The following is a 24006-nucleotide window of genomic DNA, read 5'->3' on the forward strand; positions in this document are numbered from 1 at the left end:
TGCTCATTTCCAAACATTATCAAGTTTGAGATTGAAAAGTGCTATTCTCTTCGAGTAACGAGGTCATGAAAATTTTCATTGAAGTCATGAAGAAGTCTTGGAAAAGTCATGGAATTTTTCCATCCAAATAGAGTATGAACCCTGAATTATTGTTTTATAAACTCAGTTTTAGACGATTTTTGGTGATGTTTGAGAGAAGAGAGATTCGGGGGCCGTCTCCGTATTTTTTCCGTAGTTTTAAAAACACAATTGTAGGCCATGTTTGGGAACAAAAAGTTTTTTGAAGTTGAAGATCTGAAAAGGTTGAATTTAGATTACTTTCGATAGTGTAGGGAAAAGGAATTTCAAGGCTGCTTTCCTAAACTTTTTTTGAAACTTTAGGTATAAACGCAACGTTTTAGATGCTCTTTGGTTAGGAAGAAAGGTTCAGGGATCTTAGAAATCTTTTCACTGTTGAAGCCCTGAAGACGAAAGTCAAGACGATCTCTGATAGTGGGGAGTGGGCGTTTTTCCAATATTACGGTGAGGGCCCTCTCCTGGTAGTTTTTCAACATTGAAATTGTAAATATGCAATTGCAGACTATTGTTGCTGACGTTAGGGGAAGAAATGGTATTTAGATACTCTCCCTTGCTTTCAAAATAAAAGTTTCAAAACACAATTTTAGGCGACCTCTTACAAAACTTTATACGCTGTAAATAATCTTTATGATAAGTGTGGTGGATGTCGACCATAAAATCTTTTGCTTTATTACTGGAAGGGATAAGGCTTGAAGAGAGTCTTTTTCATTTTCAAAACCATTTGTCTGCTTTGGTTTTCTATACAGAAATTTTCAATTTCCAGCCGGATATTTATTTGAAATACCTCTGCGACTTCAGTAAAAGCACTTTTAACATTTTGAACTAGTGCAATGTACTTAACACCAGTGACGTTGCTATTGGGGATGGGACGAGGCCATATCCTTTGGTCGTCACCCGTATGTTTGGTGAAACCCAAAGTGAAATGTAAAATTTCAAGTTTTTTAAAAATATGAAGGTAAAGTGCATTCTTAAGACCACAAATTTAAAACTTTTCCTGGGGAAAAACTCCCGGACCGCCCCTCCCCCTTTTCCTACTCCTCATCATGGAGTGAATACTATATTCAGGATTAGGTTCATGTTGTCAATACTTAAGCCTAGTCCATTTTTAGAATAGGTAATACTAGGCTTATCCATAAAAAAGAAATAGTGATTGGGATGCGGTAATAAAGCAAAAGATTTTATTACCGACATCCACCACACTTATCATAAAGATCATTTACAGCGTTTAAAGTTATTTTTATTTCTAATCAATCATGATGGGAAATAGTGATCTGGAGATTTTGTATTTAGATGAAGTTTTGATTTTTAAATTCATATAAGTTGATGTTTTACCTGAAAAAAATAATTTAACAAAACCCCTCCCCCACCCCCTTTTTTTTTAAAAAGTAAAATCTGCTTGAGTGAGGCCTTGAATAAACGCAAGCAATTTGTAACCATGGTTGCCTCTTAATAACCTCCATTTGACCTCTTAATAAATATTAAAACAATGAGTTAGCTTATTCTTGTCGTCATGGCAATCTGAAAGAGCAATCTCAACTTTTGTCAAGTGAGGATAGTAAGCAATTCATGATTACTTAAAAAATCTTTTGGGAAAAGGAAGTGAGCACAATTTGAAATGTTTTTTGTCTGTTCTGTAAAATTAAAAAAAGGATTGAGATCATTTTGATACTGAATGATTCAACTTTACTAATGGAAAATTTAACAAATGAGGCAGTGAGATGCAAAGGGGTTCAAGTGGACATTTTCACGTTTCGAGTAAAACGCGTTTAAAGATTAGCTCCTAGGTAGGCTTTCATTGAAATTTTTTTTTTCTGAATCATGCTATATAGCAGCAACTACCAGGGCTACTAGTACCATCTCTTGCCCCAAGACAGAGGTTGAGGTTCACCTACCATGTGTACTGGTTTTCTCCGAATTTTTAATTTTGACACTTATATCCCTTTTTCTCACTGCCTCCAATGTGAATCATCAATACTAGTTTTATTACACCTCAAAAAGTTGTAATCTTTTGAAATTTAGGTTGATATTTTTTTCTGTAAAACTTTGTAATATTATTTTTATTATACAACTTTTTGTTGGAATAAATTTACTATAAAATATTGCACCTCTTAGTTCGAATAATAGTTCATTTGGTTGTCTTATTTATGACCAAAATCCATTTACATTTAAAAGAATGCAAGTACTAAGCACACATTGAAGCATTATGGATGAAAAAAGAGAGATTTTAAAAGTAAAGTAAGTTTTATACAGTTTAGAAGTGATTTAAATTCTGATCAAATGAGCATTCAAAACTTAGCATTATAAAAACCTAGACTTTTTGGAACCTGAAAAAGTGTAAACAAGTTGATAACATAATTGTTGGCCCATTTTAAGTTAATTAACAACAAAAATTTCTAACTAGGTTATTTGGATAATCTCTGTTGGATTATGAAAGTTTTACTACCTTCAACATACCATTCACTGCACACTTAAAATCAGTGCTGTAGCTGAAAAAAAATTATTTGGGGAATGCACCTTTTTATATCTATTGAAAAAGAATTATTGGCATACTTAAAAGAAAAGGAAGATTTCTATTTTAAATGCATAGATAAATTTGCTACAAGGTCCTGAAGACTTAATTACATAAACAAATAAGAATTTGACGATATTTAATATTGTTTATGGTTTTTCACTTCAATTTTTGATTGAAATTTTAAATTTAAATTTTGAAAATAAATTTAGTTAAAAAATTAGAATAAATAAGTAATGGTTTTTTTCAAATTAACTGTGCAAATTTTCACATGTCAGTGAAGCATATGGTCTGGTTATATTAGTTTATGTTTCGGTAAGATAGCTATGACTGATGCAGTGTGTAACGCATTGCCACTGCTACATACTTACATTTTTTGTTGTTTGCTGCAGTAATTATGTCTGTATTTAGGCTCTAACAAAGTTTTTGAAATGTGTGAACTGGAAGATTCAGAGTGAAGAAAAGCAAGCTTTGGATTTGCTGGCTCGTTGGCAAGCGATGGACGTTGAGGATGCCTTGGAGCTACTGTCTCCTCAATACACTCATCCTCTTGTCAGAAAATATGCAGTTACTAGGCTTAATCAGGCCCCAGATGAGGTACATTTTGAAATTTTATAATGAGGTAATTTTTTAATTTGATGCTTGAGTGCAAAAAGAGCTGTAGGCCTAAAATTTAGTGTAAAAAAAGATGTTTGTCTGCATAATGTGTAATTTTTTTCCTTTAGTTTTGTCCTTCTATAAAAGAATTATTTAATGGCTGACAAGTTAACATTGCCTGATTGTAATTAATTATGTTTGTTTACAGTGTATTTTTGATTTGTTGCTGTTTTTCGTCATAAGCATTAGAAACATTTCTTGATTTCCTGATCTACTTTATATTTCTCATTATTAGGGTCATCAAAATTCATTTGATATTGTTCAACTCTTTTCAGTCTCAAAACTTGGTTCATGGCAACTAACATAGCAAGGAGTTCATTCCGAATTATAAAGCATTTAAATAAACTATGTACCTCTTTTTTTTTTTTAAAGTAGTCGAACCTTGTTAAACTGCTTCCTCAAAAAACTGCCACCCTCTTCGTTCGCCAAGAAAGGCGGTGAAAGAAAGATTCTGTATAGGAATGCAATACAAATTCCCTCCTTAAACCGCCAAACTGCTGTCTGCCAACCACCACTGATTTTCGATAGAAACTGCTTTCTCGGCGTGATAATATTACTGTTTAAACCGCCATCTTGAAAGACTATGCTAAATAATTCAAACTTGGATCCATTTAGGAGAGTGATGCTCATGAGGAGGCACAGAGGGAAGGCATGAAATGTCACATACACCTGCCACTAATGAGCATTGTTTCTCCATGAATTCTTAACTTGATCTTATCGGCTCCCCCCACCCCTTTCTTCCTTTTCATTTCGACATTTCTACTCGTCTATGAAAGCATTCATTCTTTACCCCCTTTTCTGTTCCGTGTGGGAGAGGGGATTGAGGCTTAACTTGTAATTGACATTGTATGTAAACTTAAAGGAACGACAGTTTGTATCATAATTCTGTAACAATGGTATTTTGCCTTTCTCTGCTTATGTGGAAAGTAATCGTAAGCATGCACAAAAAAAATTCTAATTTGTGAGTTTAAGAATAAAAATCAGTTTGCAAGCTATCAATTTATTGCTAATCATTCTCAATTTTTTTTCTTTTTTTTGGGACGGGAAGGGGGGGGGGGCGAAAGTTGCCAAAGAACCGTCAGTGACATACTGCAGGAAAATCAAATGCTGTTATTTTTCAAACTGCATTTGCAAAAGAAAATGCTTGTTTTTCATGAAAACATGCATTTATGCAAGATTGGGGAAAACTTGTTAAATCGCCACTCTTGATTTCCGTCAACTTTCAGCCCACCAATTAGGTTGGTGGTTTAACAAGATTCGACTGTGTTTCTTGCTTTTATTTCTGTCTCATTAGTTGATTCATAAAGTTTTTATCCTTGCAACAGTTCAGTGCAACTTCATATTAAAAGTAAATGTTAACTCACGCAACAATATTTTTACAAATCGTTTTTTTTTTTTTTTATTACTTTTGTTCTTCTTAATTATTTTGTTATGAGTATTTATTATTTTAAAAGTTACCTCAAAAAAAAAAATTCTTTTAATATTTAAATTTTATCATTTGCTTATAATTATATCAATACTTTACTTTAGTTTTCCTTAATATGCTCGATTGTGCAACAGTAACACACTCATTAAATTTCTTGCTTGAAACTTGTTTTGGATACAAATACAGTCGATTCATGCTTCAACGCTATTCGACTTACGGGAAATGGCTATAATACACTTTTTTCACGAATAAAGAATTTTTAGAGCTAATAGGAATTCCTCGCCCACATCACAAAAATCTTTGAAAGGGAATCAAGGGACTTATGCATCAGCTTTCTTATGGACTATTAAATATTGGTTTCATAAATGGGCTTTCTCTTAAGCATCATTTCAAACGGAAGTTTCCCAAACTGTACTATTCTAAACATTGCTTTGTTGGTGTAAACAAATGACCACTCCAGATCTTTTCTTTATTTATATTTTTTTCATTCTAAGTGTGAAGTTGATAAAATATAATTTTACCTAAGCACACTGTTTATATAAAGTTTGTGAAAACGGAAAAAAGAAAGTTTATGACAATTAAATAAAAGGCAAAGATTTTCGATATATTTGAACAACTTAAAATGCGTCAAAACTAATTACTGTATGTACTGTGCAGAACTATTATATATTATTATTACATACCATACATAGAATACTGTTACATTTTAATGCCTCTCTCTCCCCCCCCCCATTAATTCTATGCATCGTATCAGTATTTCATGTTAAACAGCAGCTTTTGTTTTTTAAACAGAATAAAGATTCAGTTCTTTGTAAAAAACGGTAATATGAAATTAATAACTTGGTTAAAACAGTTTGAAGGATGTTTACAAGTGTCAAAAATAATTGGATGTCTTATAAAAAAAATTCTTATACATGCCTTTTTCCACGATGCGAAATTTCGAGTTACTTGAGGGGTCTTGGAATGCATCCCTCATGTAAATTGAGACCCAACTGTAAAATGCGAAATATTTTGTATTATTTTAAATTTTGTGAAAAGGTTTAAAAGACCAGTGAGATCATTTGGCACTAACAAAATTTCATTATGCCAATATTATGAATGTTGATATTGTTTTTATGAATTTGGTGATTACCCAATTCTTCACTAAAATGAGAGTTTGCTAAAACAGAATTTCACTATTGCATCATTTCCTTTTTCTGCTAGAAAAGAATAAAATTCATTATAATAGTGCATGTGAAGAAGTTTTTAATGTCCCCCCCCCCCCCCACGCACACACAAATAGTGGGTAGGGAGCATTTCAGGTTTTTGCCATTTGCTCATTTTTAAGCATTTATTGAAATTATTAAACTTTGTTACTTAGTTTATCTATCTTTTATTTTTCAGGACTTATTGATGTATTTATTACAATTAGTTCAAGCACTAAAATATGAAAATTTTGCTGAAATTAGAAAAGGATTGTCACTTTACCATCCAGAGTCTGAAGATGAAATTGAGAGAGATAGGTGAAATATTCTTTTTTCTATTACAGTCAATTTTTATAAATGTCGACTCAAAAATTTCAAATTTCTTCCACTTTTAATAAAAAGTTCTAATCAATGCCCCCTTTATAAAATGCCCATAGCATTTGCTCTAAAAGTGAACTGCTCATATATGGATGCCTCAATTGCCAAATCGATTAACTCCACATTTTAAAAAATCCTCATTTTTGCTTTAATAGTGCTTTTCCAATGTTTAGCATGTGAATTTATATTAAAGTTTTGGCTCAATACATCTTCAAAACTCCTCCAATACTCCTTCATTCAGGAAATGTTTTTAAAGGGCCCTTCAAACTCCTTCATTTAATTCAGTAAGTTACCGCCCTATAGCCAGGGCTAAGGCAGAAACACATGAAATACACCGCCAGCTCAGTCAATTCCAGCCAAGGACTTCAGTTTCGTACTTATTAGCACTCATCAGCCCGGCATAGGAGTGACCGAGCTGGAGGTGGATAACCTCTTAAGGAAGCCTTGTTTGGCATTCTAGGCTTCCTTAAGAGGTTTTGCTAATAAGCATGGAACTGCAGTCCTCGGCTGGGATTGACTGAGCTGGCGGTGTATTTCATATCCTTCATTTTGTTTTTAACTCCTTCAAAACTCCTTTTTTTTTTTTTTTGTTCAAGACTACTTAATTTTCCTCTATGACAGTAACTTAAAATACTTTGATTGAGAACTTAACATTGTCATAAGGGCAAAGGTATAAGAATGATTTTGATGTTGTAATTTCGTATATTTATGTTTTTCAAAAGATGTGATTTACAAATTGATCATAGAAGTTGTAAAAGTTGAAGGTGAAAATATTATTAGATGACTAAGACTTTTCATAAGTGAAGTAAAACATTCTTAAATGGTACTTGTCTATTTTTTCAAGTTTTATGATTATTGCTTTTCCTTCCACGAAGCTTTCAGTAGCAAAAGTCAGTTTGTCTAATTATTATTCAAATATTTAAAATACATACGTGGATGTACTATACTGATGTGCTAAGCACAGATGTGGTATCTGCACATTTTATCAAAATTGAGTTATTGTCACCAGGTGGTCGTTAGTAATTTAATTTACCTAAATCTCAAGTTTTTTGGCAATTTGTAAACGCGAAATATTAAAAAAAGCTTTAAGAAAAAAATTGTAACCGCAAATCTGCTTAGTTTGCTATGGCAATTTGAGCCTAAGTGACAAATACTAAGCCTTTAAAGTGGTATCTGCGCAGTTACCACTTTTTTCCTTAGTAATTTGCAGATACGACTTTTATACCTTAGTAGAGCAGCATATTTAATAATGTAGCAGTTTATTGCAACAGAGTACTAAAACTAATTTATCGTTAAATAGTTGATATAGGTCGAAAATAAAAACATACTACTTTGGCTGAATGTTCAAGTAAATGTTCAGCTTCTTCTTTTCAAATTTTTATTTATATTATTTTATTCTTAAAAATGAAATGCATTAAAAATATTCTTATCCAATTCTTTCATGAAAATATGGAAAAAAAAGCATTTCATTCTACGACCAATTATATTTTTATTTAAGTATCATCTGCTGTCAAAATCATCTTCATGCTGGGCAAATTGAATCTAGAAAATAAAACATTATAAATGATAACATCAACACATTCTTTGAATATAAAAAACAGAAAATTATTATGGTTTACATTTTTTAATGTCCAAAATTTTGAAAAATGGTATTTTTCAAAAGGTAGATCCTGTTAGATTTGTATTAACAAAATAAAATGGAAGCTAAGTGCAACTAAAGCAGAGTATTATTTAAAGATACATTAAGTGCGTTTTACCTAAGCTATTTTTGTGGTATCTGTGCAGATACGCCTACAAATGCTTAAGTACTAGTCAGTTACGGTGAAATTAAACTACCATATGAAAAGGTTTTGAAGAGAAAATTTGTTGTAACTGCATTCATTAATTTTAAATTAAGACTTTTACAAAAATACGCTCTTATGTGGTTAGATAAGTTATTTGCCGAACAACTACCGCGAGTTTAACATTTAATTAAGTTACAAATCAAAGAAACGTGTTGTAAAACTTTAATCATGAATTTCTTCTTTTGAGCTCCACTGCAGATACCACTTTTGTGCTTAGCATGGCAGTATATTAAGTGATTGTGTTAAACAATTGCTTAGTAAATCGCAGTTATGATATTGTAAAAAGGGTCATCCACATCCACAAGGGATGTCATGCCTTGAGGGGGAGACAGGTTCATGAAATTGACAAGGGGAAGAGAGAGGGTGAAGAAAAGTGACATCACACAGTTATTATAATAATATGGCATGTGTCAACAGGAGTAGTAAGGTGAAGTGTGACACTTTGTGACAAAGGGGAAGGGAGTCAAATATGTTGAGAAAAAAAGTCTCACATCATTTAAGAATAGTCCATGAGTACTCCTTCAAAATCTCATTTTACTCCTTCAAAACTCTTCCAAAACTCCTTCATTTTATTTCTGAAGTTGAGTATGAACCTTGATTTCTGGCTATGCGATGGCAGAAAGTGTAACACGACGACCACCTTTTTACTCCTATGGATAACACCTTCTTCTTCATAACGACTCTCTATTTTTTGTTTTATGAGTTAGTCGAAATGGCAAGTTAGGCATCCATATAGTGCCATAAAATGGTCCAACTATAGGCCTTTTTTCGATGTTTTTAATGATAATTCCATATACATCTTTGATTTAGAAATTTGAAGACTTTAGCAATGGTGTAGCTACACATCTTTTAAAAAAAATCTAAGTTGGAAAGAAGAGGAAGGGGAATTTTTTCCCCACGGGTTCATAGATGTACCCCTACGAAGTACAACTATGGGCCACCTCATTTTAACTTAGAAAACACAGTAAAAACTTGATCTGGCCTATTGTTGTCTGAGACTACATGTTGTCCTTTGCTTGAAACTGTATAAAGAATATTTTAGTCCATCAATTACCTTTTTTTTTAAAAAATTTTTAAGACCTAATAATTACTTGTTTTGAGTGATTAACAAAGTTCAACATGGTAAACGTGGGTTTTTATTGTCTGGCTAGGTTTTGACATAGAAATATTTGAAAACTAGAAAAATCTCACCAACTAGAGGTTAAGTACCTATACATAGGTCTCAGAAAATACGTAGGTCAGATATATTTTAAACAAAATCAAAAAAAAATTGAAAACTAAAATGCAAAATCATGTTTCTTATTCCAAATCTAATCAAAATAATTTTTAAAAATTATCTCAGTTTGTATTTGGTCCAGAGTTCAGTCAGCACCTTCTTGAAAAACTCCTAGTACGGGCTCATGAGTACGAGTGATAGGGCGACCCCAAGCCTTCTTCTGCCTTTTCTTGCCATTATTTACAATAAATAACACAAAATATGACAAAAGCATCCCTACAGAGAATAAAATGAAGCTCCAAGTCACTAAAAACCGTGAAAAATAGGTGGCCCATTGATGTACCCCGACATTCCCATATTCAATAAATGTTGAGAGCTTGTGAAAACTACGAAATATTTTAAGTCAACAAGCGTCTTAATTCATAACTGACAAATTAGTAAAGCAAATCTGAATATACCAGATCTTGGAAAACAGTATTTATAAGTGGTCTGCCCAAAGGAGACTTTTGGCTCTTCCACGAGTAAGTCAAATAATGCACTAAGAACGACTGAGTTATCTAAGGCATACAAAAACAGTGGCAATCTCTGATGAAGCGTCTTTGACTACCTCGTACATCCCTGACTGCACTACATGGCCTACATGACTACACTACATGCGCCTTGACTACAATACATGGTGTTTTTTTTTTTTTTTTTTTTGAAGCTTGTAAGTTCAAAAACGAGGCCACTAGAGAGCAAAATCATTGCCATGGCAACAGTGGCCCATTGTTGCCTCCTTGACCCAAAGTTGTACTGTTTTACACAATAATGTGGTAAACAGCACTACCCAGCTTCAATCCAACTATTTCATTGTTATGACAATGGATGTTTTTTGTTTATATATGTTTTTCTCTCTCTTAAGGGCACTTTCGAGTAGCAGTTCCGAAAAAGGCGATACTTATGCAGATCATCTGAAAGGCATATCCTCTGTAAGCTCCGAGCCAAATTCTTTAGAGGAGCAATTTTCATCTTTAGGCGTAATTAGTGTAAGTTTTTTGTTGATATATTTAAATTTTCATATACTGTCAGCCCCGCTTAATCGGGTAATGGATAAACTAATACCCCCCTTATATGAATAAAACCTCCCAGAACCAAATATTTCCCCAAAGACGCAATGTTAAAGATCCCCACTTAATTAAATAGTTTCCCCATATAATCGAATAACATTAAGGAGCTTTCGCGAATATTTTTGCTGAGAAATGTTTTGAATAAATTAAGTACAAACAATTACTGACATTAAAATATAAATTAATATTTTTCTCCGACAATGGGCAAGAAAAACAACATTCATATTCCATCAAAACATTTCTAAGGTTCTACTAAATTTCTTTTGCCTCCGCCATTACAAAAAAAAAGCATTCGATAATTAAATTAAAAAACACAAAGAAATATACATTGATGAAAATATTCCGCGGATCCGCGATTTTCCGCTTTTTGTATTTTTTTCATTTCCCGGCTGCCGAGCATTTTCAAGCGATCGATCGCGATCGCGTTCTTCCTGTCAGGATTTTTGCTGACTCACATGTTCTTTCTAAGGTAGAAAGAAGAAAGGAACTTCGTTTCGTGACTTAGAAAGCGTCAGCGGTTATGCATTTCGAAATCCAATTGCATCCGCTTCCATAACACTCGCTCATTTTTGTCTACTATGCCATCCTATCACTTAAACCTTTATAACTTTGTGTAGACTACTATTTTCAACCCTTCTTGTATGTATTTTATTTTTTACTGAAGACTTTTATGCTCATTGTTTTGCCACGTCCATTTCACAGCTACTTTCTAGCGATCGCGCAAATCCCCCTCACCTCCCTTCTGCCCCGACCTTCCCAACAGGATTCTTGCTGAGGCACATGTTCTTTCTTGAGTAGAAAGAAGTACTTTTTGCTGTTGGTGAAGAGGGTGAAAGGAGTGAAGGGGGAAATGATGGAGAGTGGCGGTGTTGGGTGCAATCGTTAGATGTAGCTTTTGAAATCCGATTGCATCCGCTTCTGTAACACTCTCTCATTTGTATCTGCTATTAGTCCAGTCAAATTAGGTCATGACCCGGACATTCAAAAAAAAAGAATGTGCACCTATACCAAGTTGTTCAGTATCATGAGGAGATAACGTACCAAAAAGTCCCAAGAGTTTGAGCGTCGGGTTTGGGAGTTACAGGGGGGCAAAGAGGGGGCTCAAAATGCAGATTATTGCTTTATTTCAGCTGTATCTTCAACACTATTCCTTTTCATGAAAGGGTAATTGAATAAAAGTTGAATATGGTACATATAACTAATGTTACAAGTAATATTTTTTGCAAAGATCTGTCTTTGCCCCCCCTATTTTTGAGGTATACATTGTACAAATGAAAAAGTTTCCTTGCTCGTGTCTTATTGTTTTTAAAATAACTATTTCTGCCAAATATTATAACAGATTAAATTGAATTTTGGGAAGTTCTTTAAAAAACATGATCCAGATTTAGGTTTCTTGTGGTTTTTAGCTGTCTTGTTCCTCACCATGTGTTTCCGTAATTTGGACGATTTGCTCAAAAATGTTTAGTTTTGATAATTGAAATACTTTACTTCCTTATTATTCAGTCTTCAAAATTTCATAAAAGGTTTTAATTTCCTGGTTATTAATTGATTAAACCACATCTTTAACTCTTCATTGGCCGAGTTTATAAGACGCTGGATTTTGTATGAATGACATTTAACTTCTTAGTTAGAGTTTCATAATTTCAATAATGGGAATTATATACTTGAGACAAAAACACATTTAGTGTGTCACTTTTTTTCCGATTTTATATCACGTTCTACATTTTCTGCCATTTTAGCTAATTTTTCTTTTGCTAACATTATAGTCATACATTCGGGACAAATTTTTTAGGACCACGGAGGAATGTACCGCAATGCGGCTTTTTCAACAATTTAATTTTGTTCTTCAATTTCATTTGTAAGCAAAACTTTCACAGAAATACCTTAATTTGGAGACAAAAAATTTTTTTACATTCTTTTAAAATAGTACGTTAATGGAAATGCAAGTTCAAAAGTGAAAACCTACATTTTTCTTGAAGTAAACAGAAAATATATTTATGTTATGTCCCCAAGAAGAACAGAAACGGGTCGAATTGAAATGTAAAAAGATAGGAACAGACGTTAAACATACTTTGTCGAATTTTGACTGTACAAGCGATACCAGAATTGATTATTCATCAGCATTCTAATGATTGTTAGTCTGAAATACTGAAATATTATGAACGATCCCAATTAAAAACGTTAAGCGAAAATAGTAGACTGAATTTCCGTAAATGACCAAATCTAAGTGTCAAAAATTGATGGCTACTTTTAGAACCGAAGCAGCACCGCTAGTGACATACTTGTTAGTATTTCAACCAGAGGAAGGGAGGGGGGGGGGAGATTTGCAAGTATAATCGTTGCTCTTGCCAAGAAAAAAAAAAGGTTTAAAAAAAATCCTTTCCTTTTTTAAATTAAAGTAAAATGTTTGTAATTTTTTCTTAAACCTTTTCAGAAACATAACATATTATACATTTGGGAGCAAAAGTCTTAGTTTTTACTTTTAAAAATGTTCCAAGGAAAAAAGCAATTCAAACTTGAAAAATGCCAAAAACTACTCTTGAAAATCAAAACAAACATCATTTAAATGAGTTCTTTCATATGGTGCATTTATATTTTTTCTGCACTCAACAGAGGTTATAGAAATAGAAGCTGCAAATCTGCAAAGTGAAGAGAAAACACAAATTATTTTTACAAGACTTTAAGCAGGCCCCTCTCCTCCTACCCGACTGATAGAATTTTTGTAAATTACATACGTTTTCACTGAAATTCTAAACAGTAAAGGGTGGTTAGTTGCTGAAACATATTTGTCCTGTCACAAAATTGTTATGAAAGTGCATTGTAATAGTTCGGCCAAATTTGATCGAACCAGTTCTAATGCTTGCAGTACCTTTAAAAGCTGAATCTGGAATTTTTAAGCAGTTTTTCAGTAATTTTTGGACTCCCTGAAAATTATGAGGGGGAGCTCTAGCTTCCCGAGCCTTTTTGGTAATCAAGCCCTTCGCTTAAGGCGCAACGTCTTACCTTTCAGATTTTAGAAACTACCCCTTTTCTATACATTCAACATTCATTCCGACATCCGATTCACACTGAGACCTAAAAACAGACGTACAGAGCAGTACAATGCAAAACTGTGATCGTTAGACCACCAAATTTTCTTTCTGTTTTTGTCCTTCAGACTTTTAGAACCGATGTGTGTGTGTGCTTTCTTTCTATATTTTAAAACTTTGAGGATTCCTAATGATTATTTCTGTGCATAGTATATTATTTTATTATTAAAAAGAATATGTTTCAAATTCACAACTTGGTGACACCTGTTAAGCTATTTTTATTAATTAAGATTCGCTAAAGTTCATAAGTAATACTATGTATTGAGTTTCTATAGTTTCTCAAATTTTTACTAAAAAATTACACAAAACATTTTCAGCTTTTAAATTTGAAGTATTGGTTTTTATTTAGTTTCTTAAAGTTTTTTGGTTTCTTAGGCCATGGAACCACCTAAGCGATCTGAAACCCCCCCCCCCCAACAGAACCCCGCATTGTACATAGATTCGAGCCTGCTTACAGTAGAATTAAACCTCAATGCCATCTTTACGCCACTTTAACTTAAAACCGAAAAAAAAAAAAAAAAACTTTAAATATATTATTACTATTAAGTTTCTTAGTATAATATCCATCGGCATAAACGAATTTATGAAATTTCATATTCTATAGCACAGCTCTGAAAAATCCAAAGCGGATGCACTTTGGAATTTATTTCTTATTCGATGAACAAATAATTGTCAACGTTATTTTGAATTGAGATACGTATGATTAGGACCGTCATTTCATTTACTCATGGGAGGGGGGGGGGCAAAGGGAATACACTCGAAAATGTCATAAAAAACAATAAAATACCTGCAATGAAACTTTTGCATTTGTACAATGTATATATCTCAAAATCCGTAGGGGAGGTAAGGGGGGGGGGGGTCAATCCCCCCCCCCTTAATGATGGATGTGTGTAAAAATAGTACTTGCAGTGTTTGTAATTTGTTCCACATTTAACTTTTATTCAATTACCCTTTCATGAAAACGAATAGTGTTGGAAATACAGCTGAAATAAAGCAATAATCTGCATTTTGAGCCCCCTCTTTGCCCCCCTATAACGCCCAAACCCGACGCTCAAACTCTTGGGACTTTTTGGTACCTTATCTCCTCATGATACTGAACAATTTGGCATAGGTGCACATTCTTTTTTTTGAATGTCCTGGTTCGGCCCTTTTTCGACCTAGTTTGACTGGACTATATGCCATTCTACTGCTTAGACATTAATACCTTTTTGTAGACTAATATTTTCAACCCTTCTTATACTTTATTTATTTTTATTTTTTTTTATGAAAACTGCCATGCCCATTCAAAAATGTTTATCCTATTCCATTCGAGTTAATTTAAGCTAAAATCATTCTTCAAATCTAGTTTTAATGCTTATCAGGCTTACCAAAGATATAGCTCTTGAAGATCTTAAGAAATTCAAATTTATTTTAATTGTACTGTGCTATTTTATTATGACAGACATGTAAATATAGGAAGTTAAAGATGCTTATGTTCTCAAATCATGACATAGTGTTTCAAACTTTTTTATCATTTTAAAAATAATCATTTTTATTCTAGTGCCTAAAATGACAATCAAAGCTTAAAAAGTTTTAGATTGGGTTTAGTTTTTTAATGATTTTTATAGAATATATAAACCCAGCTGCTCCACAAAATTTCAAAATGCTCCTCAAATTGTTTCTCCAAGGTTAGCCACACTGATAATGTCATTTTGTAATTATGGTGTCCAGTGATTCAGCTTGTATTAAGTGTTAAATTATATGGAAGTTTTATAGCATTAGATGTCAAATTTTAAAGTTTTAATTTCACCTGATTTGTGGGCTATGGGAAATTGAAAGTGATAAATGGAATTGATATATCTGTTAAAATCTTAAATAAATGCAAGTTTACTCTATTTATTCATTTGTTAGCATTTCTACTAGTAAAAAAAAGCATTTATCTATTAATATTTAAAAAACAGTACGGTATCAATATAATTTCGCATAATGTAAAAAATATGCTCATACTCAAATTTTAAGTTTCGCAATTTTTCCTCTTTTTTGACTTTGGGCTGTTTTCATCCCTGAATATATACACATTTTAAATAATAATAAAGTGATAAATATTAAATGTAAAACACAGTAGAGTAGGAGGGGAAAAGGGAGTCAGAAAAGTGTTCCCAGAAGACCTTGAGCAAACAATTCACTATTATGGACTGTTGTAAGTTCTTTTGATAATTTTCATACGTACTTGTAATATACATACTAATTGTTAAACTATTTTGTTCTTCAACTTACTCCAAAAACCTTTTGCAGTATAACTTTAATTATTTCCTTTATATAGCTATTGATTTATTATTATTATGTTTTGAGACAAATGTTGTCAATATAGAAAGGTAAAGAAAATTTCCCCGCTTAATTGAATAAAATTTCTTGGAACCGACAATCTTTACTAATAATAAAGCTGAAAGTCTCTCTGTCTGGAGGATGTTTGGATCTCTGTGACGCACACAGCACCTAGACCGTTCGGCCGATTTTCATGAAATTTGACACACAATTAGTTTGAAGCAATCGTGTGCACCTCGAAGCAATTTTTCAGAAATTCGATTTTATTAATTTTCTATTAAAATTTTAAGCCCTTTTTCACATAATCTTTACTAATAATAAAGCTGAAAGTCTCTCTGTCCGGAGGATGTCTGGATGTCTGTAGGATGTCTGGATCTCTGTGACGCACATAGCGCCTAGACCGTTCGCCCGATTTTCATGAAATTTGGCACAAAGTTAATTTGTAGCATAGGGGTGTGCACCTCGAAGCGATTTTTCGAAAATTTGATGTGGTTCTTTTTCTATTCTGATTTGAGGAGCAAAATTAACATAAAATGGACGAGTAAACTACGAAATTACCATAACGTGCAACCATAACATGGGCATAGGCCAATTGGCGAGAAAATTCACCATAAATTATTTGTAAATATACAGGCAAACCAAAAGACCTTTTAATTATCTATTACGGGCAAAGACTTGCGGGTACCACTAGTGTTTAATAAAGTGGGGCCGACAGTACTTATTTGTTTTAAATGTTCAAATGACCAACTATGTACTAATGATAATTCAGCAGATTCTTCCTAAAATATATGTGGCCAAATTTTGATTTTTCTTACAATCTTCTTATAATATATCAACATAGCTGTAACAGAGCTGCTCCCTTCTCCTCTTCTCAGGGCCCAGCTTTAGCTGTGGCAATACCAACATGGCACCGTACTAATCCTGGGATTAAGAACTACGTATCCTTGACAATGCTGCCAGGTTTTTACCCCAACTATAGAACTTTTGAAGAGACTGGCAATGGGGCATTTACAGATTTGGTAGCCTATCACAAGGCATTTTTAAGAGGTTCCTTAAAGATGAATAGAACTATGTAAAATACTTTTCATGTGACGTTTTGGATCCCTTCTTGGGCCTGTGTGCCTTGGGGACCTCTCACAATTGTAGTATTTACAATATGATAAATCTGCCACTGGACGCTGGGCATTGTAATAGAAAGTATCAACTTTCTAAAAAACATTTTTGTATACAAAAAATAATTTGTGCTTGTTGGGTATAACTGTACAGTCACACCCACATCATGTACAAATCAATGTTTTCTTTACTAATAATAAAGCTGAAAGTCTCTTCGTCCGGATCTCTCTGTCTGTGAGGATCTCTCTCTGTCAGGATCTCTGTAATGTGCATAGCGCCTAGACTGTTCAGTGGATTTTCATGAAATTTGGCACAAAGTTAGTTTGTAGCATAGGAGTGTGCACCTTGAAGCGATTGTTCAAAAATTCGATGTGGTTCTTTTTCTATTTCAATTTTAAGAACAAAATTATCATAAGATGGACGAGTAAATTTCGAAATTATCATAACATGAAAATGAAACCGTAACATGGGCACAAGCCAATTGGCGAGATACGAAATTATCATAACGTGGAACTGTAATATGTGTACCAGCTAATTGGCGAGAAAATTCACCACACATTATTTGTAAATATACAGGCAAACCAAAAGACCTTTTAATTTTTCTATTACGGGCAAAGCCGTGTGGGTACTACTAGTTAAAGTATAAAAGAAAAACAAATGTTTTGCAAAGTTGATTATGATGCATAATGTTTTCTTTTATTCAAATATATACAGATTTAAAAGAGAAATATGTACGAAAAAATTTCACACCTGTGCAAATGGATTGAACAGTTTATATTTATGTATGTATGCATGTGTGTGTGCCTGTTTGTGCGACAAAAACACAAATTTGGTGTAAAGATTTTCAATTTAATTCTGACACTGTTTATTATACTTTTAACTGAGAATTAATTACTTAATGTGCCTTTTTCTTTCTGTTGTTATTTTGCTATTTAAACCTTAAGTTTTTTTAAAACTTTTTTTTTCTCTTTTTAGTGTGATCTTGCAACATTTTTGATAAATCGAGCTTGTGCTAACGAAACGTTAGCTAACTACTTCTATTGGTAAGAAAAGTTCAAGTCTGTTATTATAATTAAAATTTTTGTTCCAAATAAATATCCATTATCAAATTCCGTAAGGTTTTATCTTTATTTTTAACATTTAATGTACCTATAATATTAGAGTTCAACTTTTGTGCTCTAGTTTTTAAAAGTACTTTTATAGTATCCTTAAAATACGTCATTAACTATTTATGTTTGTTTGTCTGAGGAAAATTAATTTCATTTTTTTATTTATTCACTAGAGCAAAAATACCCGGCACCGCCTGGGTCAGTAATAATTGTGAGAAACAATCGCTACGTTCTTTCGTTTTCTGTTTTAACTGAAAGAACTCAAAACACACCGATTTGAAGTGATTAAAAATCGAGCTTCTTCTTTACCCATAAAAATAAAATAGCAATAAATATAAAGAACGGATGAGTATTCATTTAGAAACGAAAGCACGAATTGAAGCATATAAAAATTTGAAGAATTTCCAAAATATGAACTAACAAAAACAAAGATCACTAAAAAAAGCCGTGCGCTTTATTTAATTAAATAGTACACACACACAAAAAGAAAAAAAAAAGCTCTCTACTATGTTTTCCTAAGTGTGCAAAAAGTTACGAATTTTCGTTACAATGGGTTTTATATTTAATCATTTAAAAGAGAAATTACATGGCATTTACTGTTTTCCATCAAAACGCTTTTAAACTAAATTTTTTAGGAATAAATTATAGCCTAAGTTGCTCCCTGATAATGTAGCTATCTGTGGTGAAAAAATGGTTAAAATCAGTCCAGTAGTTTTGAAGATTACCACGGACATACATACATACAGAAGTGTGCGAATTAATGTGAACACAAATGAAAAAACGCATTTATCGTTTATATATTTCTTTAATCAAAAAACAATATTATGTATTTATTATTTTAATAGGAAATGTGTCCTTCCTTGACCTTAATAATATCTTGAACACGTTTTGGCATGGAATCAACAAGTTTCTTACAGTTTTCTGATATTTGCTGATCTCGAAACTCTATCTGGATAACAGCTTCTATCAATTTTGTTTGTGAGGTGCAGTCAATTTTGCAAAGCCTAGCTTTCACTATAGCCCACAAATTTTCTATACGATTAATATCCGGTGAATTTCCTGGCCATTTTAGGCATGAAATTTTTTTTCCTTGAAAAACTTCCACATGATCTTGGTCATGTGACACGGAGCCGAGTCTTGCTGAAAAATTGCTTCATTGCTTACATCAACACTTTCATTCTCTGGTCTAACAAGTCTCTATATTTTTGAGAGTTCATCATACCTTTGATTGGCACAAGGCATCCGGTACCTTTATAAGAAAAACTGCCCCAAAACATCTTCTTTGATGGATGTTTAACTGTTTGATCAACATGTGCCGCTGTGAGTTTTTCGTTGACACTTCTTCGGACATAACGAGATCTTTGCCCTTGTAAAAAAATGGCTCTCGTCTGAAAATAAAACTTTCCTCCAGTCGTCAACAGTCCAGCTAACATATTTTTTTGCCTAAGCAAATCGCTTTTTCATCATAGCAGCTATCAGTAACTGCTTCTTTTGAGGTCTAATTGATATTCTTCCACCTTCAATAAGACATTTCCTTACGATTGAATCGTGAGCAACAAATCCAGCATGTGCTAAATCTTGCTGAAGTTCCTGGCTGGTTTTACTAGGGTTTAATTTACTTTCTCTTATCAAAAAACCTTCATCCCTTGCTGTTGTTTTTCTTTTTCTCCCACATTTTCCTTTTCTGTTCACCTCAATCGTCCCAGTATCTCTTTTTTGCTTTAAAATTTTATTGACAGCTCCCAAACTCACATTACACTCCATGGCAATGTCTCTTTGAGTCATGTATCTGTGTTCATGCAAAGTAAGGATCTTAGTTCGCTTTTTTGGAGTAATATCCATTTTCAAAAGCAAGTTATAATGCGTCTGTGCAAATTAAAGTCACAAAAATCAATATTTTGCAAAAAAAAAAACTAAAATGCACGGCGTCCGTAGCATGATATGTCGTACCACTAACTGACTGACACATTGACAAAACAAAATGGCGGCTGTATTGACTTAAAAGTGTTGCCAATTACGAGACAAAAACAAAATTGTGTAATTTTTGTTCACATTAATTCGCACTCTACTGTACATACAGAAGTAGCCATTTAGGTATAAAGATTAATCTTCATGTTAAAATAATCACCTTCAAGTTGTATCAGTTATTGAGTACTACTGAGTATTCATTTAATCCTACGACTTAAAATTCCAAGTCCTATAAAACTTTCAGTCGTGTTTACAAAGACAATGGAAATACCGGCTAAGAACAGGTGGTTTTGTCCCCTTCAGAACTGGTTTCCACTACAAAACTACAATCCTTTCTTTCTTGCATAGGGAAATGGCCAGGGACAGGGTTGATTTAGAGGCACTTATAAGTCGGCTTTTGGTCAATATAAATGCACACATTAGTTTTATTTCAGTTTTTAAACATTGAATTGGCAGCTTTTGCTTAGCAAACATCATTTTGTGCCTATCAGCTTTAAAACTTATATTTGAAAATACTATTATTTTGCATCATAATTGAACAGGTTGCAATTTTATGGTTTCTTGTCCCTCCTCCTAAAGGGAATTTGTTCAGTTGTTTTTCATATTGTCTTTCTTGCTCTAATAATAAATATATGTCATTTTGTTTTTTTATTAATAATGAAACTTCTGTACTTTATTTATTTATTTATTGGAAAAATGCTTAGATTTCCTGCAGATTCTTAATAATTTTGACTTGTGTCTTTCACATTGCTTTGAATTGTATACTGTAAAGTTAGCAAGAATTTGTGATGGTGATATGATTTTTTAGAGGTGTTCTTTTGACACTATTAAGGCTTTGTTTATGTGTAAAATAATAGTACATTGAATGAGCATAAACAACAAATGATTGTAACACTTTAATCAGAATTTATACTTAATATATTTTGTAATTTAACTGTCCCTTTAGGTACCTTTTGATTGAAGTTGAAGAACCTGAAAATGCTGCCAAAGATGCACGTGCCAAAGAAATGTATGAAATTGTTATGAAGAGGTTTAATCTTGTCTTGCAAAATGTAAGTTCAAAACTAATTATTTCTTTTATTAGCTCCTTCTCTTAGCATTGAAAATTTCTCTGCTTTGTAATAAATGTTTTGAAATAAGGTTAGTCATTTCATTCCTTTGTAAACATAGGGAAGTGCTGAGTACAGGAAACGAAGACATTTATTGGTGAGAGGTCGAGAATTTGTGGAAAAATTGCTGAATCTTTTGAAGACTGTTGCAAGAGAAAGTGGTGGACGCCGTAAAAAGGTTTCATTTTACGTTATATAATGCCATATTTAAAGTTTTAAGTAATATTTTATTCTGACTCTGCCCTGTAATGAAGTTTTCTCATTATATTTTTACTTCTTGAAAGCATGCTTAAATGAAATGCTCTTAACTTGTGCTGGTGTATTTTGTGTGCAGTTGGATTTTGAATGCCTGCTATTTTGTTTTTGCTTCACACTTAAATTTTCACAATAGCTAACCAACAAGTGATTCATGCGAAGTGATGTATGAAGGTTTTGATTTTTGTTCACTTGAACCTTGGAGCAAAGGTGAAGTCTTTGTCTCTCTGGTGTACCGAATGCACCACACAGAAAAGTCTGATGTGGAGTATACAAAACAAAGTTCGAGAGAAAGTCGGAGACTTAACCACATACAACTCAAAGTGTTGTGCACATGCAACATATTTGTTTGCAGAGATCATTTCACAAAAGTTTTAATGTGCAAAAATATTACTTCACAGAACAAGGAAGAAAGCAACACTGAATAAATACTTAGTAAGGTTTTTGTATTTTAATTAATTAATAGTTGTTTAATGCCTAATTTTTTAAGTATTGTTCATTTATTGTAACACATGGTTTTTGTAATTGGTGATTTGTAACTAATCCTATAAAACATAAATATTTTTACCTAGAAATTTAGAATTATAGGCTGTAGTGTACAATATAAATTGCGGGACATTTTGCGTACGTGAATTGATGCAAGTAGTTATTCATTTGTCAATTACATTTTCTTCGGAAACTTAAGCAAAACTGCTCAAAATAATGGATTTTGATTGCAGTGTTTTATATATTGTTGTATAATATATATAAAACCTCATTATAGTGAATACCAATGCAATAAAGTATCCATTATAATGAAGTATAGGTTCAGTCTCATTTTAACAAAATAACAGTTTCTCAAAAATACACTACAACAAAATAATATGATATGACAAAAACTTTTAGTTGTACTATCATAGCTGCCAACTTGTAAAATTTAGCCTTATATTGTAAAACTTTTGGAGGTATTGTAAGTTTGTAAGATCTTATGGCATAACTGTAAGATAATTAGGTTTTAGATCTCTGGTATTGCTTTTTTTTTAATGAGTTTCCTGTTAAGTTGCTTCAGAAGAATAGAGAAACTGCAGATGAAGAGCCTAAGATAAGATCCAAAGTGAATTTCGCTCTGTACAAATAGATGATTTGCCCCATGTTGTGCTACAAAGGGAGAGGATGGATAAAAAAAAATAGGCTGCTTTGAAGAAATTAGTTGATGTCAATGGTTCATTGAAGTATGAAAGGCTCTCCTTTTATATGCTTTCCATTCTAGCCATACCTCACAGCAATGAAGAGTGCGAAAGAATATTCAGTAGTGTCAGAAAGGCGAGGACAGAGCTGTGCAGCTCTGTCTGATAATAACCTAGATAACATTTTAATCATTAAAAAATTGCAAAAAAAAAATGTTTTTAATAAGTTATTGAAATAAAATTTTTGAATGTTGCTAAGTCAGCAACTTATGAAAGCTTAAGTTCTAGTGAAAGTAGTTTTAGCAAAAGCAGCCGACTGCATTAATTTACGAAAGAAAAAGTAAGATAATGCAGCAAGTTATTAGTTTCTTCCAAAAGAATATTTTTAAAGATTAATATTAAATGATGCATCTTACAGAAAAATATTAGATAATATTTTAAAAGTGCACACTTGTATTCTTAAATTTTTAAATGCACAGGCCTGCCTTTTTGAAACTAACTGCTTGTTGTAATCCTATGTTTCTCTTTTGTGAATCCAGTTTTTTTTTTTTTTTTTCGTTTTTTTCTGTGCTGATTAATTACAAGTAAAGATTTGAAAATATAATGCTTTTAGTTTTAATGGTTTGTTGTGTGTTGGTTAAAAAAGTGTACAAATACACCCAAAGCATGCATTGTAAGATTTTTAAAGTTGATATGTTGACAGCTATGTACTATCTTTTTCACTAGGCTTTCTTTTTTCTGTTGACGATCTTTTCTTTTGATCCTAAAAGTAATAAAACTTATCTCAAAACCAGCACTTATTTCTTTTGTGAATTCTGCTAACAGAGGAAGTGATAAAAGGGAAGGTTGACATTTTCAATGAAAGTTATTTTTAATTCTTCATTAAATTCCATTACTACAAAATTCCCATTTCAACGAACAAAATTTGTGTTCCCTTAAAATTCATTGTACAGTAAAAGACCATTATAACGCACACCTTGGGACCAGAGCTTTTGCATTATACTGGTTTTTGCATTATGTAGATCATTTCACAAATTTTGAAACTAATATTCAGAATATATCTATTTATTAGCACTTCAGAATGATTTTTATCTGCAATGAGTATTAAAGCACCAATATTACAATTTGTCATTCACAAATAAATATGTTTCACAATCATAAGAAAGTGAATGATCCTGCACTTCTGCTAGCATCATAGTTTGCATAACAGCTGCATTTTCAAGAGCCATCTGATATTTTCTTTTTACTGTGAACACTAATTTTTATTTTAAAACTTTGAATTAAGATGGAAAGATGAAAAACTGTTTTAAAACTTAATTTGCCTAACAATTTTTATGTTTGCAAGATAAAATAGAGGGAGTTTTTTAACTTTAAAACCTATTGTTTACTTCTGAAAAGTTGTGCGGTTTATAGAGAATTGCATTATATAGGTCGACGTTATAATAATCTTCTACTGTAGCAAAATTTTACTGTATTTCTCATTTAACTTATAAGT

The 24006-nt window shown here is 32.5% G+C and overlaps 1 protein-coding gene across 1 annotated transcript in view; it reads left to right on the forward strand.

The window, feature by feature from the left end:
• The window catches only part of LOC129223770 (phosphatidylinositol 3-kinase catalytic subunit type 3-like), a 78458-nt gene that overhangs the window by 20882 nt on the left and 33570 nt on the right, over positions 1-24006 (forward strand). Inside the window, exons 9-14 of the mRNA XM_054858130.1 lie at positions 2999-3184; positions 6054-6172; positions 10194-10317; positions 17880-17947; positions 20928-21033; positions 21152-21268. Coding sequence (XP_054714105.1) covers positions 2999-3184; positions 6054-6172; positions 10194-10317; positions 17880-17947; positions 20928-21033; positions 21152-21268 — 720 coding nt within the window. The remainder of the gene's footprint in view (positions 1-2998; positions 3185-6053; positions 6173-10193; positions 10318-17879; positions 17948-20927; positions 21034-21151; positions 21269-24006) is intronic.

The sequence above is a fragment of the Uloborus diversus genome, chromosome 6 (genome assembly GCF_026930045.1).
Source record: "Uloborus diversus isolate 005 chromosome 6, Udiv.v.3.1, whole genome shotgun sequence".
NCBI classification, from domain to species: Eukaryota; Metazoa; Arthropoda; class Arachnida; order Araneae; family Uloboridae; genus Uloborus; species Uloborus diversus.